Source organism: Ictidomys tridecemlineatus, chromosome 7 (genome assembly GCF_052094955.1).
Source record: "Ictidomys tridecemlineatus isolate mIctTri1 chromosome 7, mIctTri1.hap1, whole genome shotgun sequence".
Lineage (NCBI taxonomy): Eukaryota > Metazoa > Chordata > Mammalia > Rodentia > Sciuridae > Ictidomys > Ictidomys tridecemlineatus.
The window spans coordinates 161,356,020-161,375,314 of NC_135483.1; the positions used below are offsets into that span (position 1 = coordinate 161,356,020).

The 19,295-nt window shown below is 34.8% G+C and overlaps 1 protein-coding gene across 1 annotated transcript in view; it reads left to right on the top strand.

Moving 5' to 3' along the window:
* Positions 1 to 19,295, top strand: part of Ccdc150 (coiled-coil domain containing 150) — a 114,908-nt gene that overhangs the window by 43,891 nt on the left and 51,722 nt on the right. Inside the window, exons 14-15 of the mRNA XM_078017780.1 lie at positions 12,981 to 13,094; positions 16,777 to 16,860. Of these exons, the coding sequence (XP_077873906.1) occupies positions 12,981 to 13,094; positions 16,777 to 16,860 (198 nt within the window). The remainder of the gene's footprint in view (positions 1 to 12,980; positions 13,095 to 16,776; positions 16,861 to 19,295) is intronic.

A 19,295-nucleotide genomic window follows, 5' to 3' on the forward strand; every position in this document is an offset into this window, starting at 1 on the left:
AGGATTTCTGCTATTCGTGATTTTTTTCAGCTGCAATTGATGTCAGCAATGTATGTAAGTGCCACAATAGTGTAGACTTCAGTGGTTCATGAAAGTAGTTATATGACTATGAAATGGATGTAGGCTTCTAAAAATGCATGTCCTCAGACCCCACAGAGTTGACTACCAGTGACACTGAGCCTTAAATCAGCAGCATCTGTGGGCTTAGTGGGCAGGGTATAGACAAAACTGTCCCTAGGTCCCATCGGGCAAGCAAGGTAACACCAAGGTTTTGACACTAATAGTCACAGTCCTGGAGCCAAGAATTCAAACAGAACCTTTCCAAAGTTCCTCAGAATGAATGCAGGATACTTCAGGGTCTATGGTATCAGCAGCTACAGTTCTGGAATTATGGGATGGGTTTATATCTTCTTCAGGTTTTGTCAGATGAACACAGGGGTTGCCTGCATCTGTGGTACCAACAACCATGGACTTGAAGTTGGGAACTCAAAGAAGAACTTCCCTTGGTCCTGTGCTGCAATCACAGTTGGCACTAGGGCTTGTGGTGCTTGAAATTATATTTCTGGAGCCCTGAGGATCAAGGATGGGACCAGGTCCTAAAGTAGGTTTTTTTTTTTTTTAGAGAGAGAGAGAGAGAGAGAGAATTTTTAATATTTATTTTTTAGTTTTCGGCGGACATAACATATTTGTTTGTTTGAATGTGGTGCTGAGGATCGAACCCCGGCCGCACGCATGCCAAGTGAGCGCGCTACCACTTGAGCCACATCCCCAGCCCCTAAAGTAGTTTGAAGGCCATAAATTGTGGAGGAAACCCTCTCTAGTTCCCACACTATTATGCATGTGATGTTGGAGCTTGAGTCAGTGCTCTCCACAATCTCAGAGGCATAGGAAGTTGAAGAGACCTTCCTTAGATCCCATAAACTGAATGCATGTGGTGTCAGGGCTTTTGGCTTTGTTATTCTTGATCTGGGTGTTGCAGGACATTAACAGCACTGTCCCCAAGTCATGTGGAGCAAGTGCTATTATATTTGGGGCTTTTGGTAGTGATAGCCATTATTTTGGAGCTACAATGCATAGATGGGACCTCCCTAAATTTTGTGGTACAGGCACATATGATGTCAAGGTTTTGTACTAGCTGCCATAGTCTCAAGTTAGTAGACTGGGGAGAAGATTTTCCCAAGTTCTATTGGAGTGAATGTGAGTGTGGCTAGGGCTGTGTCTTTGGCAGCCATTGATTATAAAGCTATGAGACGCTGAGGGATCTTTCTTCTGCCTGGAAGGCACACATCAGCCCATGCAATTGTCAAGGAACAAACCACTGGACTCCAAGACAGAATGTTACCTATTAGTGACTGTTATAGCAGCTTGTGTTCTGTGAGTTTGGGGGAGGACTCAGTATGAATTCTTTCTTTGGAGCAGAACAGTTGATGTGAGACCAGCCAGCTCCCCAAACTGGGTTTAAAGCTTGTGAGGATTGTGAAATTCTCTTGTAGTTAGGACTATGGTTCTCCTGCTATGATGGTGGTTGCTGGTACTTTTCTGGCAATGTGAGGATATTCCACCCCACCTCTCCAACCCCCTACCCCCAGCCAGGGAGCCCAGGTTGAAGTTGAAATTGCTTTTTCCTTTCCCTCGATTTTCTTTCTGACTCTGTACTATTTAGGTACCCATCACTTCCCTTCTGATTTCTACAGAAATCAGAAGGGATTTCTCCTTTAGTTCTCCTTTAGTCACTCTTAGAAATTTTTTTTTTCCATTGTTGTCTTGGTTCCCTGTGACAGTGGTAAGCAGGGTACTCTATTCACCTATCCTGGATCCTTCCAAGGTACCATTTTCTTGGTTCTTAAAAAGTAGAATATCCAGAGAAATAAATAAAATCCTTATTAAAAATTTTTTAAAACCCAGTTTTTAAAACATTGCTTTTTGTGTTTCAGAGTTTAAAGAAAATAAATATTATGCATCACTATCATCTAGAATATATATCCAGAGCATCAGGAATTTTAATCCTAGACTATGAATTTGAATAAAGTTATCAAGGTTTTACTGTCGTCTTGTTGCTGTTTTTTTTATTTTTGCAAAAATAACATTCATGTTACTATTATTCACATTACTATATTTTATATGTGAAGTAATGATTATAAAATTGGAGGGTGAAGAAAATTCTGATTTTGGAGCTTAAAATCACAGCTTCCACCAGGCTGGCAAGTACCCCCTGTGATAATATTCATTCATATCTAGTGATATGAAAACAAGCCACCCTAAAAATCCTTAAATGAAACTGACTTTCCATGGCAAAGATTTTCCTGGTGTCACTTTGGCCTCACTATGGTGTTTAAATTGGGAAAGTTGGTGGCTACTACAAAATTCATTAAAACTTTTTACTTGAAAATCATAAAAATTTTAAAAATGGCTAAGGAAAATGCTGGGAAAACATTTGTGATAAAAATACAGCATTGTTGTTTTGACTGATTTCATTTGTTTTAATGTAGACCACATGTTGACTTCATGGGGCTAAAAGATACTTGGATATTAGATTCTATTAAGCCAAATGATAATGCTTACACAGAGTCCACTTTTCAAATCTAAATTAATTTTTATTGTGTATTTTAAAGTCAGTTTTATTGCCAAAATTTACATACAGTGAAATTCACTCTTCTTTGTGTACAGTTCTGAGTTTTGACAAATATGCATCACTATGTAACCACTACCACAACCAAAATATAGAACATTTCTAACAAGTTATTTTGTGTTAAATGAAATTAAACCTCTGTCTCTCACCATGCACAAAACTCAACTCCAAGTGGATCAAGGATCTAGGAACTAAACCAGAGACCTGGTGCCTAATGGAAGGAAAAAGTAGGCCCAAATCTCTATCATGTTGGGGTAGGCCCCAACTTCCTTAATAAGACTCCTGTATCACAAGAATTAAAACCAAGAATCAATAAATGGGATGGATTCAAACTAAAAAGCTTCTTCTCAAAAGAAACAATCAATGAAGTAAATAGAGAGCCTACAGTATGGGAGCAAATTTTTACCACAGGTACATCAAATAGAGCACTAATCTCTAGGATATATATACAACTCAAAAAGCTAAACACCAAAAAACAAATAACCCAATCAATAAATGGACCAAGGAACTGAGCAGACACTTCTCAAAAGAGGATATACAATCAACCAACAAATATATAAAAAAAAATGTTCAACATCTCTAGCAAATAGAGAAATGCAAATCAAAATTAAGATTTCATCTCATTCACTCAGAATGGCAACTATCGTGAATTCAAACAACAATGTGGGGGAAAAGGTATACTCATACACTGCTGGTATAGCTGCAAGTTGGTGCAACCAATATGGAAAGCAGTATGGTAATTCCTTGGAAAACTGGGAATGGAACCACCATTTGACCTAGTTATCCCACTCCTCAGTCTATACCCAAAGGACTTAAATACTGCATACTACAGGGATACAGCCACATCAATATTTGTTACAGTACAATTCACAATAACTAATCTGTGGAACCAACCTACCTAGATGCCCTTCAGTAGATGAATGGATAAAGAAACTGTGGTACATATACACAATGGAATATTACTCAGCAATAAAAGAGAATAAAATCATGGCATTTGCAGGTAAATGGATGGAGTTGGAGAACATAATGCTAAGTGAAGTTAGCCAATCCCAAAAACCAAATGCTGAATGTTTTCTTTGATATAAGGAGTCTGATTCACAGTGAGGTTGGGAGAGGGAGCATGGGAGGAATAGATGAACTCTAGATAGGGAAAAGGGGGTGAGAGGGGAAGGGAGCAGAATGGGGGTAAAAAAGATGGTGGAATGAGATGGAAATCATTACTCTAAGTACATGAATGGAGACATGAATGGTGTGAATATACTTTGTATTCAATCAGAGATGTGAAAAATTGTTCTCTATAAGTATAATATGAATTGTAATTCATTCTGTCATATATAGCATATTGGAATAAAAAATTAATTTTTTAAAAAGTTATTTTGTGTTCCCTCTTCCTTTGCTCTGACCCCTGTCCCTGGAAATCACTGATTTCTTTTTCTGTTCCTATAATAATGTTTTTCTGAATGTCATATAAATGGAGTCACACAGAATGTGACATTTCAATCTAACTTCTTTCACTTATCATCAAGTGTTTGAGATTTATTCATACCATATATATCAACAGTTTGTATTCAACATATGGATGTATGAGATTCTTTATCCATTCACCAATTGTAGAGCATTTGGTTGTTTCTAGATTCTGGCTATTATGAATAAGGCCTCTGTAAATATTCACATATATATTCTTATTTCTCTTAGTAAATATCAAGAGTTAGATTTTGGATTCTTTCAAAATATATGTTTAATACAATAGGAAAGTATTCAACTGTTTTTCAAAGCATCTATACAATCTTGCATCCTGACCAGGAATTTATGAGTTCCAGATTCTCTCCATACCCACGAACATATGATATTTTCAGCTCTTGGATTAATGTATTGTCACTGTAGTTATAGAGAAGCATAATAGCTTTTTTTTTTTTTTTAAATGGTGCTGAGGATTGAACCCAGTGCTTTACATGTGCTGGGCAAGTGCTCTACGACTGAGCCACAACCCCAGCCCCGGACCATACTTTTTCAAATCATCTCTAAGAAGCTTTGCCTGTCCTAAGATGACCAAGATGTTATTTGTTTTCCTCTAGAAGTCTTACAGTTTATCATGAGACCTATTTGCTTCCCCTGACCAGTGCAGGCTGCTGCACTTAAGATCGCTTGTGTGAATTTGCAGGGACACCGGATAAAACACAGACACAATTTACCTTTACATAAGCTTCAGGACAGCTTCCCTCCTCTTGGCCTCAGGCTCCCCAAAAGGGAGAGCAAGGGAAAGTCACAAGAGGCTGGCAAGAGGGACAGCACGTTCAGAAGTGAGCTTTTATATGGAGAACTCTTATTCTGACAAAGTTGTATCCAAAAAAGGCGGACAGATGAGTGTAACTTAGCCCTAGGGGCCCATCCCACAAAGATGACCCCTTGGTATCTGAGCCAGACCCCACCCAAGCCATAGTGAATGCAGTGGTTGGTCAGAATCTGAGACATCAAGACTGGAAGGGTATAGTCCTTCATTGTGGCTCCCTACACCTATTATCCATTTTGACTTAATTTTTGCATATCATGTAAGGTCTATTTTAAGGTTCATTCTAATTTCAGATGGATAGCTGATTGTTCTAGTACCTTTTAAAATATCAGTTGATAGGCATTCAGATTGTTTCTATTTTTGAGATATTAATAATTCTATGAACATTTGTACTCATTTTTTTCATGACCCATATTTTTAGTTGTCTTATATATATCCTTGGAGTTTAACTTCTAGGTCAAGGTAACTTTATTTTATCACTTTGAGAAATATTTGCCTAATCCAAGTCACAACAACTTTTAGACTAGCTTTTTTAATTTAAACTTTTTTTTTTTTTACTTATTACATTTGGATCTGTGATTTCGAGTTAATTTTGTGTATGGTATGAGAGAGGGATTCATGCATTATTTTGCCTTTGGATATTCAGTTGTTCTAGAACCATCTGTAGAAAAGATGATTCTTTCTATTGGATAGTTTTGGCTTCCTGTCAAAATCAATTAATCATAGAGGTATGACTTCATTCATGGACTTCCAGTATTCTTACATTGTCCATTCTTATGCCAGTGCCATACAGTATTGATTACTATAGTTTTATAGGAAGTTTAGACATCAAGATGTGCAAGTATTCTAATTTTGTTTTTTCAGGATTGTTTTGGCTGTTCTGATTCCTTACATTTCCATATCAATTTAGGATCAGCCATTCCATGCCAGGTGTGGAAGAGCACACCTGTAATCCCAGTGACTCAAGAGGCTGCAGCAGGAGGATTGCATACTAGAGGCTAGCCTCAGCAACTTGGTGAAGCCCTCAGAAGCTTAGCAAATCCTGCCTCAAAATAAAAATAAACGGTTGGGAATATATAGCTCAGTGATAAAGCACCTCCGAGTTCAATCCCTGATATCAAAAAAGAAAAGGAAGTTGGAATCATTGAATGTGTAGGTTAATTTGGGGAATATTTCAATCTTATACAATAAGTTGTATATTTTATAGATACAAAGAAACTCAAGTATTTTTACTTTATTCTTTTAAAAAATTTTTATTTGTTTTAATTAGTTATATATGATAGTAGAATGCATTTATGCACTTGGATATATCATACATAGAAGGGATATAATTTCTCATTTTTCTGAGTGTACATGTTGTAGAATCATATTGATCATGTAGTCACATATATACCTACAGTAATAATGTCTGTATCATTCTACTATCTTTCCTATCCTCATATCCCCACCCCTCCCCTCCCATTAGTTCCCTCTACCTAATTTACTTTTCTTCCCTAATGCCTCCCGCTTTATTGTGAATTAGCATCCACATATTAGAGAAAACATTCGGCTTTTGGTTTTGTGGGATTGGCTTATTTCACTTAGCATGATATTCTCCAACTCCAACCATTTACTGTCAAATGCCCTAATTTCACTCTTCTTTAAAGCTGAATAGTATTCCATTGAGTATATATACCATGTTTTCTTTATTCATTCGTCCATTGAGAGACATCTTGTTTGGTTCCATAGTCTAGCTATTGTGAGTTGAACTGCTATAAACTTTGATGTGGCTACGTCACTATAGTATGCTGATTTTAAGTCCCTTGAGTATAAATCAAGAAGTAGCTTAGCTGGATCAAATGGTGGTTCCAGTCCCAATTTTCTGAGGAATCTCCATACTGCTTTCCATAGTGGTTGCACCAATTTGCAATCCCACCAGCAATGTTAGAGTGTGCCTTTTCACCACATCCTTGAAAACATTTATTCTTGACTGTATTCTTGATAATGCCATTCTGACAGGAATGAGAAAACTTTGGGTAGTTTTGATTTGCATTTCTCTAATTGCTCAAGATGTTGAAAATTTTTTAAAAATATTTGTTGATCAGTTGTATTTCTTCTTCTGAGAAGTGTCAGTTCAGTTCCTTAGCCCATTATTGACTGGGTTATTTGGGGTTTTTGGTGTTAAGTATTTTAAGTTCTTTATATATCCTAGAGACTAATGCTTTATTGGAGGTGCATGTGGTAAAGTTTTTTTCCCTAATCTGTAGGCTATCTCCTGACATTATTAAATGTGTCCTTTGCTGAGAAGAAGCTTTTTAGTTTGAATCCATCCCATTTATTGGTTCTTGATTTTACTTCTTGTGCTTTAGGAATCCTGTTAAGGAAATCATCTCCTAGACTGACGTGGTGAATATTTCAGCCTTTTTTTCCCCTAATAGCTGCAGGGTCTCTGTTCTAGTGCCTAAGTCTTTGATCCACTTTGAGTTAATTTTTTGTGCAGGGTGAGAAATAGAGGTTTAATTTAATTTGTCAGTTTTGCCAGCACCATTTGTTGAATAGCCTGTCTTTTCTCCAGTGGATATTTTTGGCACCCTTGTCCAGTATGAGATAACCGTATTTATGTAGGTTTGTCTCTGTGTCCTCTATTCTGTACCATTGGTCTACAAGTCTATTTTGGTGCCAATACCATGCCATTTTTGTTACTATAGCTCTGTAGTATAGTTTAAAGTCTGGTATGTTTTGCTTCCTGCTTCACTTTTGCTGAGGATTGCTTTAGCTATTCTGGGTCTCTTATTTTTCCAAATAAATTTTATGATTGCTTTTTTTATTTATATGAAGAATTTTCATTGGTATTTTTAATAGGAATGGAATTAAATCTGTATAACACTTTTGGTAGTATGGCCATTTTGACAATATTAACTCTACCTATCCAGGAGCATGGGAGATCTTTCCATCTTCTGAGGTTTCTTCAATTTCTTTCTTTAGTGTTAGGTAGTTTTCATTGTAGAGGTCTTTCATCTCTTTTGTTAGATTGATTCTCAGGTTTTTTGATTGTTTTTTTTTGTTTGTATGTATTTTGAGGCTATTATGAATGGAGTAGTTTTTCTAATTTACCTTTCAGTGGATTCATTGCTGATGTATAGGAATGCATTTGATTTATGGGTGTTGATTTTATATCTTGTTACTTTGTTGAATTCATTTATTAGTTCTAGAAGTTTTCTGGTGGTATTTTTTGGATCTTGTAGGTACAGGATCATGTCATTGCAAATAGTGATAGTTTGAGTTTTTCTTTACCTATTTGTATCCCTTTAATTGCTCTGGCTAGAGTTTCAAGGATGATATTGAATAGAAATGGTGAAAGAGGACATCCTTGTCTTATTCCAGTTTTTAGCAGGAATGCTTTCAATTTTTCTCCCTTTAGAATGATGCTGGCCTTTGGTTTAGCATATATAGCTTTTACAATGTCGAGGTATGTTCCTGCTGTCCCTAGTTTTTATATTGTTTTGAACATGAAGGTGTGCTGTATTTTGTTGAATGCTTTTTCTGCATCTATTGAGATGATCACATGATTCTTGTTTGTAAGTCTATAATATGATGAATTACGTTTAATGATTTCTGTATATGAACCAACTCTGCATGCCTGGAATGAATCTCACTTGATCGTGGTGCAATATCTTTTTAATATGTTTTTGTATGCAATTTGCCAGAATTTTATTGAGTATTTTTTCATCTGTGTTCATCAGGGATATTGGTCTGAAGTTTTCTTTCCTTGAGTTGTCTTTGTCTGGTTTTGGTATTGGTGATATTAGCCTCAGAGAATAAATTTGGAAGGGTTTTCTCCTTTTCTATTTCATGGAATACTTTGAGGAGTATTGGTGTTAATTCTTCTTTGAAAATCTTGTAGAATTCAGCTGAGAATACATTTGGTCCTGGGCTTTTCTTGGTTGGTAGGCTTTTGATGGTGTTTTCAATATTTCATGATTTGAAAGTGATCTGTTTAAATCATGTATGACCTCCTCATTCAGTTTGAGTAGGTCATATGCTTCTAGAAATTTGTCGATGTCTTTGATATTTTCTATTTTATCAGAGTGTAAATTTTCAAAATAGTCTATCCTCTATATTTCAAGCATGTTCTTTGTGATATTTCCTTTTTCATCTTGTATTTTAGTAATTTGAGTTTTCTCTTCATTTATTATTTCAAATTTTGCTGCTTTTATTTCTTTGCCTTATATAATTGCCTTGACTAGAACCTTCAGTACAGTGTTGAATAGAAATGGTTTACAGCAGGGGCTGGGGATGTGGCTCAAGCGGTAGCGCGCTCGCCTGGCATGCATGCGGCCCTGTTTCGATCCTTAGCACCACATACAAACAATGATGTGGTATCTGCCAAAAAGCTAAAAAAAAATAAATAATAAAAAAATTCTCTCTCCCTCTCTTTAAAAAAAAAAGAAATGGTTTAGAGCAAGACATTCTTGTCTTGTTTCTGTTGTTAGTTGAAAACTTTTAGCTTGTTGACATTAAGATCATGTTAGCTGTGTGTGTTTTTTGCTTGTTTTTTTTTTCTGTAAACACTTTTATAAAAATGAGGAAATCTCCTTCTATTCTTCGTTTGTTGGGAATTTTTGCCATGAAAGTATGCTGAATTTTGTCAAATAGTTTTTCTAAGTTCATTGAGATAATCTTGTGGACTTTTTCTTTTATTTTATTACTGTGGTACATTAAAACTTAAGGTCTGGGTCTTAAATGTTTCTGAAAAGCCATTTGCTAAAGGCTTAGTTTCAGCTGATGGTACTGTTGAAATGTGGCAGAAACATTTGAAAGTTGGAGCCTAATTAGAGGAAGAAGGTCATGGGGTCATGACTATGAAGGGTTTATTTTGTCCCTGGTCCTTTCCCACCCCTTCTCTACTTCCTGGCTGCCAGGAAGTGAGCAGCTTTGCTTCACCATGCTCCCTGCCATGGTGGTCCTGTCTTATCACAGACCCAGAAACAATGGAGGCAAGTGACCATGGATTGAATCCTCTCAAACTGTTAGCCAAAATAGATCTTTCCTCCTTAAAGTTGGTTTCTGTCAGGTATTTTGTCACACTGAAAAAAAGCTGAAGAATGCAATTACATTGATTTTAAATTCTTAACTAAGATTACATTAATGAAGCTTAGATAAACTTCATGATGAATAAGGCTATTTGTATCTTGTTGGATTTGGCTTTCTAGTATTTTGTTGAGATTTTTTTCCATTTGTATTCATAATGATATTGTTCTATGGCTTTCTTTTCTTTTGTAATGTCAATTTTGTTTGACAATATTGTATTGGCCTTCTAAAATGATTGGTAAGTGTATTTTTCTGAGAGTTTATGCAATTGGTATTAATTCTTCTTCTAGAGTTTTGTAACATCACTGAAAATCATCTGGTTCAGAGATTTTTTTGTTATTGTTCTTCTGTTTTAAATTATTGCTGATTTATCATCTTGTAGATCTCTTTAGATTTGTTTTTCTTTTGTCACTTTCGGTAGATTACATATTCTAAGAATTTTTCTGTTTCGTCTAGGCTGCCTAACTTGTTGGTATGCAGTTGATTGGAATAGTCCTTTATTTTTTTTTCCTTCATTCTGTAGTAATGTCCTTTATTTTACTGCTAATTTTATTTATTTATTTATTTAGGAGCACCTCTATCTTTTTAAAAAGCATTTTTAAATTTACACAGAGTAAATTTCATTCTTTTTGATATACAGTTCTTTGCATTTGGATAAAAGAATAGTCATGTGACCATTAAGACAATCAAGATACAGAATAGTTCCATCACCCCTCTTCTGCCCAAATTCCCTCATTCTGCTTTATCCTTAGTCCCTGGCAATCTGTTCTTTGTTTTTATAGTTTAAAACAAATTGTGATAAAACACACACTACATAAAATTTACCATTTAATCCTTTTTAAGTATACAATTCAATGACATTAAAGACATTCACAATGTTGTGCCACCAGCACCGCTGTTCATTTCCAGAACTTTTACAACATCCAACAGAAACTCTGTACCCATTGAACTATAATGCCCCTCCCCCAAGTCCTCAACAACCTCTGTTCTCCTTTCAGTCTCCATGAGTTGACTTCTTCCAGATACTGAACATATGAATTACCCAACATCTGTCCTTTTGTGTCTGGTTTGTTTCACTTAGCATAATACTTTCAAAGTTCATTCATGCTGTAGCATGTTCCAGAATTCTCTTCCTTTTAAAGGCTGCATAATATTTATACACACACACACACACACACACACACACACACACACACACACACACACTGCATTTTGCTTTCCCATTCAGCAGTTGATAGACTTGTGAATGGTTTCTATCTTTTGGTTATTGTGAATAATGCTCTATGAACATTGACGTACAAGATTTACTGCTAATTTTATTAATTTGTGTTCTCTTTTTTTTCCCTTGATTAGCTTAGTCAACTGTTTCATCTAGGCTTTATTAATGTTTTTCATTGTTTTTCTCTTATTTATGTTCTAATATTTATTATTTGCATCTTCTGTCTTTAACTTGTTATTTTTCTGTTCTAGTTTTCTAAGATAAGCTTAGGTTAATGCTTTGAGAAGTACTCTTTTTAAAAAAAATATAGGCATTCATAGCTATCAACTTTCTTCTCTGGACTGCATACCAGGAGTTTTGTTATCTTGTGTTTTTATTCGTTTCAAATTATTCTTTAATTTCCCTTGAGATTTCTTTTTTAACCTATTGGTTGTTTAGAACTTTGTTTATTTCCTTATATATGTGAATTTCCCAGATTTCTCTGTTTTATTGATTTCAGTTTTATTCCACTATGGTTGGAGGACATACTTAGCATCATTTTGGTTCTTTTAAATTTATTGAGAGTTGTTTTATGGAGAATGTTTTATAAGCACTTTAAAAAATGTATATTCTGCTCTTGTTGGAAGATTATTCTCTAGATGTCTTGTTAGGTCTATTTAGTTTATAGTGTTGTACAAGTTTTCTATTTCCTCATTAATCTTTTATCTAGTTGTTTTATCAGTTATTCATAGGTGGGATATTGAAATTTCCAATTATGCTTAAATAAATTATTTCTCCTTTCAACTTTGTCATTTTGGGCTTCATTTTTTGACTCTGTTGTTAAATGAATATATTTATAAATATTCTGGATGAGAGTATTTTAATATACTCATTTGTCTCACAAATTTTCAATCTTAATGTCTAATACTAGTGTAGTCATTTCATTTTTTTAGATTATTTTTTACATGATATGTACTTTCCACTGAGCTACATGCCCAGCTCTTTATTTCTGCCTTTTCGGTATGAATGGTTTTTATTACTTTTTCTTGCTTTATTGCAACAGCTATGGCCTCCTTATAATGCTGAATAGAAATAGTGTTAGGAGATATCCGTGTCTTTTTCCCAGTCTTGGCAGGGGAGGTGGCAATTAATCTTTCACTATTAAGAATGATATCAATTGTAGGACTTTTGTAGGTATGTTTTTATCAGGTAGAAGTGATTGTTTCACTTCTGTTTTGTTAATATCTAAATCATGTATCAGTGTTGAATTTTTTTTTGAAATGCTTATTCTTTATTGAGATGGTCAAATAGTTTTTCTTCTGTAATTTATTGATGTGGTAGATGATACTAATTGATGGTGAATATTCAACTAACTTTACCAGGATTACCACTTAGGTCTTATATCCCTTTTTGAATATTGCTGGATTCATTTTACTAATATTTCATTGAGGATTTCTGCATCTATATTTATAAGCTCAAATTAATCTTTAAGCAAATACTAAGAACCAGGAGGACTTTCACTTCTAGTAAAGGTAAGCTGTATCATGTGGGGTAACCCTCCTACTGGAGACAACTAGTAAAGCAGAAAGAATTAAAAAGAAAATAAAAACACAAACTGTTTAGAACACCATAGAGCTATCAGACTGACTTGTCAAATCTCCACACTTAGACTCAGAGGAACATTTGCACGAGCTACTTGAACATTTGCACAAGTTAGAACTGTCATTTTAGAAATAAGATTATATTTATGGATATGACATAAATAGTTTCTTTTCTCCTCTTATTTTTCAAAGGCAGACATAAATGCATTAAACCAAAATCTGCAGGCATTAGTAGAAGAAAATAAGAACCTGGCAGATCAAATAGCTTCTCTGGAACTTCAGCGAGCCACTTCTGAATACCATGGGGTGGGTATGAAAAGGTCAGTCTGAGTTAGAAAATAATGACTAATGAGTTTTTTTAAAAATCCAAAGTCAGGAGATAGGTTTTCTCTGGTGTGTGTGTGTGTGTGTGTGTGTGTGTGTGTGTGTGTATGCATGCATGTATTAGTAATTATCATAAATCCTGAATAATGGGATAAATATGGCAGACATATCTGCAATTTTCAAACAATAGAAGATTTAAGAAAGCAAGAATTTAAGGTAGTTACTAAATGACCACCTACACAGATGATGTATAATCTAAAAAGCACAACTATAGCTGATGTTTCAAAATATTTTCTCTCGCATAAATTGAGGAAGAAACTTGTGTTTTCCCCTGTCAGTTTCTTCCATTATGTAATCAGTAATATATCTGTTTTCTAGAAGATATTTGATGATGTTAGTTCATTATAAATAAATGGGTAGAGTTCTTAAAACATCTCTAAGTGGGGGGAAGTAAAGAAATGATCATTCTGATAACAAGTTAATAATTTTTCTTATAATAATTTTTGTGTTTTTGAATACTTGAAAAGGAATTAGTTGTTATTTTTATAACATGCAAATCAATTTTGAAAATTTTCATATAAAGTCCTGATATGTGTCTCTTATATGAACTAAATTTTAAGCTTGTCATAAACTGCTGATTACTTCAACTAAGAAGAATTTATATAAACTAAGTAAATTATCTTATATTTTCATGGATTTTAAGCCTAGGTTTCAATTTTGGGCTGTGATCTTTAACCTTCAATGCAGAGAGGGTTAGAATAATTACCACATTGATTAGAAACTAACCTTTTTATGTATCTACTTTCAATCTCTTCTAATAAAAGAACAGAAGTTATCCATCCACATTTATACTCCTTTCTTCTAGCATAATGCCTAATGCATATTAGGAAACATTGATCAAATAAAGTACAGAGTCAGTCACATATCTGGCCAGGCTGCAAGGATTGTCATCTTGAGTGCTAATCACCCATCATGAGCCCTTACATGTAGTATACATGAATAAATATTTTTCTCTCTCCTTTTTCTTTCACATATTCTAATATTAGGTTTATTTTTGCCACTTCAGCCTTCAGTGATAATGCAATTTAAGTCCATTACCACAGGCAGTTAAGCAGGCAACTACAGTAAGAAAAAATCCAAATGTGGTAGGAAAGTTACTATTCCTGAACTCAAGTTGAATGATTGTTCCCTACTTCTCTTTTGCATTTTAACCACACATTGTTAAATAGTAGCACTAAATAGAAATACAGTTCCCTATGCAATAGAACTTTAATGATTTGAAATTCAACTGTATCAAAGTTGGTTCAATCTGCTGCTGAGGCCTATGTCATATTTTCACTAAAATTCTTGCTTAAATTATACTTATAAAATTACTTTATATGCCAATATCTCATTCGTTTTATATATTCTTTCAACAGTGTCTGCTAACTTTTTTATAGTTCAAAAAATTATTTTAGGGCTGGGATGGCTCCTTGGTAGAACCCCTGCCTAGCATGCATAAGGTTTTGGATTTGATCCCCAAGACCACAAAAAGAACACACACACACACACACACACACACACACTAGCTAATTTTATGATATTATTAATAACACACTTCATTTTTAGAAAGTGTTTTGTGACTTACTCTTTGTGTTAGCTTTCCATCACTATGACAAAATACTTGAGATAATCAACTTAAAGGAGAAAAAAATTATTTTGGATCATCATTTTAAAGATTTTAGTCCATGGTTAGTTGGCTTATTGCTTTGGGTCTGTGGCAAGGCAGTACATATGGCAGAAGAGTTGCTTACCTCTTGATGGCTGGAAAGCAAACAGATTCAGGAAGGGCCAGGTTCACAGTAGCCCCTTCATTGGGCACACTCCCAGTGACCTAACTTTCCTCCACTAGCTCCTACCTCCTAAAGGTTCTACCACTTCCCATTAATGCCACTAACTGGTGACCAAGCCTCCAACACATGGGCCTTTGGGGAGCATTCCAGATCATCCAAACCATAGCACTGTGGATCCATGACAACCTACCTTTCATATCTTAAGATAATTGTTCTGTGGTTGTTCCTGCAATATCCTTGTGTTTCTGAATTGAAAGATATGATCTAAACATTGATATTTTTCTTTGTACAACTCAGAATCCAAGGTGTTCACTCATTAAGTAGTTTCTAATTTCCAGTCTCTGATTGATTAAAGTACAGGGCCTATTTAAATAATCTGTAAACAATAAGTAAGTGCCTTAGCAACTGGTAACAATTCTCTGTCATGATTTTAAATAAGTGACCCTGTGTCAAATGTTGTTACATTTTGACTTTATTTAGTTTTTACTTATTATGTTGGCATTCTCTTTGGTGGCAAAAAGGGGAAAGTGTATTTAAATATTAATAGAATTTTTCTATCCCTTTGCATAAAAGGGAATTTTTTTGAGGGGAAAAAAAGTGCCATGTTTAAAAACTTCCTGGACCCCTTTTACAGGAGACCAAGATCATCTATATTATTAAAACAAAACAACCCCCCCAAAAAAAAAATTTTCCACATTCCAAGAAGATAAATGAAGTTATTTTTGAATGTTTTATATTTGTTATAGCAATCATATTTTAGGTTGGATCTAGTTCTTATTTTTTAATATGCTGTATAATTTATAGCACATTGGGAAAACTTAATTTATAGAACTTGAAACTGACTTTTAAATAATTAAGTTTTTTGTTGTAGTTTTATTTTTGTAACATATTGACCTCATAACTTATTTGTGACTGAAGAGTTCGTCAAAATATAATCCTAAACTATGTTTCATTTATGGAATGATTTTTGGATCATAGTTTCCAAAATAGAAAAAGGGGCTGTATATCTTCCACAAACAGAATGTTAGTTAATGACTAGCTAATTTTATGATATTATTAATTACACACTTCATTTCCCTTAGGTTATTTTAAAATTTTTTTTAGTTGTAAATGAACACAATGTCTTTATTTATTTATTTGTATGTGGTGCTCAAGATCGAACCCAGTGCCTCACACATGCCAGGCCAGTGCTCTATCGTTGAGCCACAACCCGAGTTCATCCCTTAGATTATTTTGAAACCAATATTTTAGTTGTCTCATTGCTTTTAGAAAAATACTTTCTTTTAGTGGGAGCAACACATAGATTTTTTTTTTAATTTTTGAAAAGAAATTATAGCAAGCCATCGTGGCATACATCTGTAATTCCAGCAAGTGAGGAGGCTGATTACAAATCTTAGGACAGTCTGGGCAACTTAGTGAGATCCTGTCTCAAAATAAAAAAATTAAAGGGGCTGGGAATGTAACTTAGTGGTAGAGTACCCTTGGTGGTAGAGTACCTGCAACCACTGATATAACCACACCATCTCTGGCTTGGATCACAGCTAAGAAATAACTAACTTAGCAAAATAACAACAACAGCAATGTACAAAGAACAACAAACTCTGGGACTCTTAAGGCTCTATACTTTAATCAGCAAGTCTCCTTATGTGTTGCTTGTTAGCACTGAGACCAGTTATCTAGGGAGAGACTAGAAGGCAGCAATAACAAATAAATATGAATCTTGATCTTAATACTATGGAAGTATAAGGGTACTAGTACTTTTTTTTCCCCAAAAGAAAATGCTTATTCCTTTCTATGCCAAGAAGTACTGATACCTGTGTTTGCATTATCAGCTTGCTGAGCAAAAGGTGGAAAGTGTCTTGGGAAAAATTACTGAGAGTAAAAATAAACTGGCCTATGAAAAGGGAAAACTCCAGGTATGAGATTTATTTTCATATTTTATATGATTTTTAAAGATACTAATTGTAAAACTAAATATTGCTGGATTTTTAGAAGACCTACCCTATTGTTTACTAATTCTGTAGTCTTTGAACCTCCCTGTTTGTGGCTTCCTTAATATCCAGATGACTTCTGTTCATATTCAATTCACATAATACTGAAGCCTATTGTAGTGACAATCTTTACAAATTTTGTGATGATTTGAAGACTTACTGTAGTTATTTTATGCCTCCTCACTCACTGAAAATATAGAGGTCCTATGCTTTCTTTTTTCATGAATTTTTATAAACCATCTAAAAAGAAATAACTCTGACAGTTGGGCCTCAGAGACAATAGAATAGACTTAAGTGAAAGTGATGATACTGTTCTTTTTGTGATTGTGCATTTTACCCCCATGGCATCTACCTATTGAGGAACAGCTTTGCACATTTTAGAGACAGGGGCGGTTCAACACAGCAGGGTATTGGCACAGGGTGCTTTCTGAATGGTGGGTAATGATCATGAGGGTCAGCAGGGTATTGGCACAGGGTGCTTTCTGATTGGTGGGTAATGATCATGAGGGTCAGCAGGGCTCACCATTGGGCGGCTCTTCCTGCCGCTGTCTTGGGGCATGAGGAAGTTAGTACTGGAAGAGAAGCATGGCTGGCACCATCTTTGGAGCAAAACCTTGCTACAGATGTGACTAAGCCTGTCTTTAGCCTACTGCAGTGGAAACACCAATGTCTACATCAGTGGTTCTAAGCCTAGTACATACACATCATCACCACCTAGGGAGAGTTTAAGATGTCTGAGCTCTGGAACGTGCATCATATTTGCCACTTTTTTTAAATGCATCCTAGGGAAAAAATACATTAATGGATTGATAGGGAGAATGATAGATGGATAGATATGTGATAAGTAAAAACAAAAAATAATGGTTGACTTTGGTTGGTGGACCCTAAAGCATACTCTTAGTAAAATTCTGTCAAATTTTCTGTATGTTCAGTTTTTTTCTTAGTAAAATGTAAGAATGAAAAATCCCCATGTCTAGAATTCCAACCCAGAGCAACTAAGATAGAATTTTAGGGGGTAGTCTAACCTCTGATACTTTTTAAAACTCCCTAGATGCTGATATGATGAATTCTTCTAAATATCTCATGTACTCATATCCAAAAGATTATCTAAATTAGTGGTCATATAGTATCTTAAGATTTACTGGATTGTGTCAAATTTCTCCTAAAAGTAGTTATGCCAGTTTTAAAAGCAATGTATATACAGATATATTAAACAGGTGCATTAGAGTTACATATGTTAACATGGATGAATCTCATACTATATTACTATTTAGAGATACATATATAGTAAGATTTTAAACTGAGAATGATGAATACCAAATCCAAATCCAGCATTGTAATTAACTCTAGGATGAGGGGGAGATTGGGTTAGAATGGGTGCTACAGGATTGTTGTTTTGTGTGTGTGTGTGTGTCAGGGGAGATATTAGGATCAAACCTAGGGCCTGAAGTCAGGCAAGTGTTCTACCACTGAGCTACACACCCAGTCCAGAGGTTTCAATTGATCTGGTAATATTTTATTTTAATTTGAATGGTGGGTAGGTGGAATATTATCATACATTTCTGAAAGAGTTCCAATACTTTATAAAATCATTTTTAAACGTGCCAGTTTGAGTCACTTAGCCTTGCAATAATCTGCCATTGGTTGCATCACTTACATCAACACCTGGATTCAAACAGGTTAGCAGACTGGCCCTTGTAAGCAACTGCAATTGTGAACTTAATTTACAGATTAGATAAGGGTTTGTTTTATGTTTTAGTAAACTTTTTCTTGAACTATAATATATATACTGAAAAGAACATGGGACACAGCCTGATGAACTTTTTACAAATTAAAATTAGTACTCAGATCAAGAAACGGCACATTCCCAACATCCAGAACCTTCTTCCAATAACTATCCCCAACATGGGTAATTACCATCCTGACTTCCAACACCTCAGATTAATTTTACCTATACATTCACTTAACATAATCACACAATACATACTTTTTAATGTCCTGCTTCTTTAACCCAACATTTCAGTAGTGAGTTTTATTATTCGTATTTGTCATGCTGGTTCTTTGTTTTGCATTGCTGCATGCATGTTGTACCATTATATGAATATTAGATAAAGGCCTTAAAAGAAAAAAAATATGCTATACTGAAATTAGCAGTTCTTAAGTCTATTTTCATACATTTATTAAAATGCATAATTTGACCATTCCTGTCGTTTTAACCTATTATGTCCCGGTATTCCATATATAGGGCCCTGTATAAAAACTACATATAGAATGATGGGACATAATGGATTAATGCTGAAGCTCATTTCAAACTATAAATAAGCTAAGGTTATTGGTATGTCCTACTGTATTTCGAATTT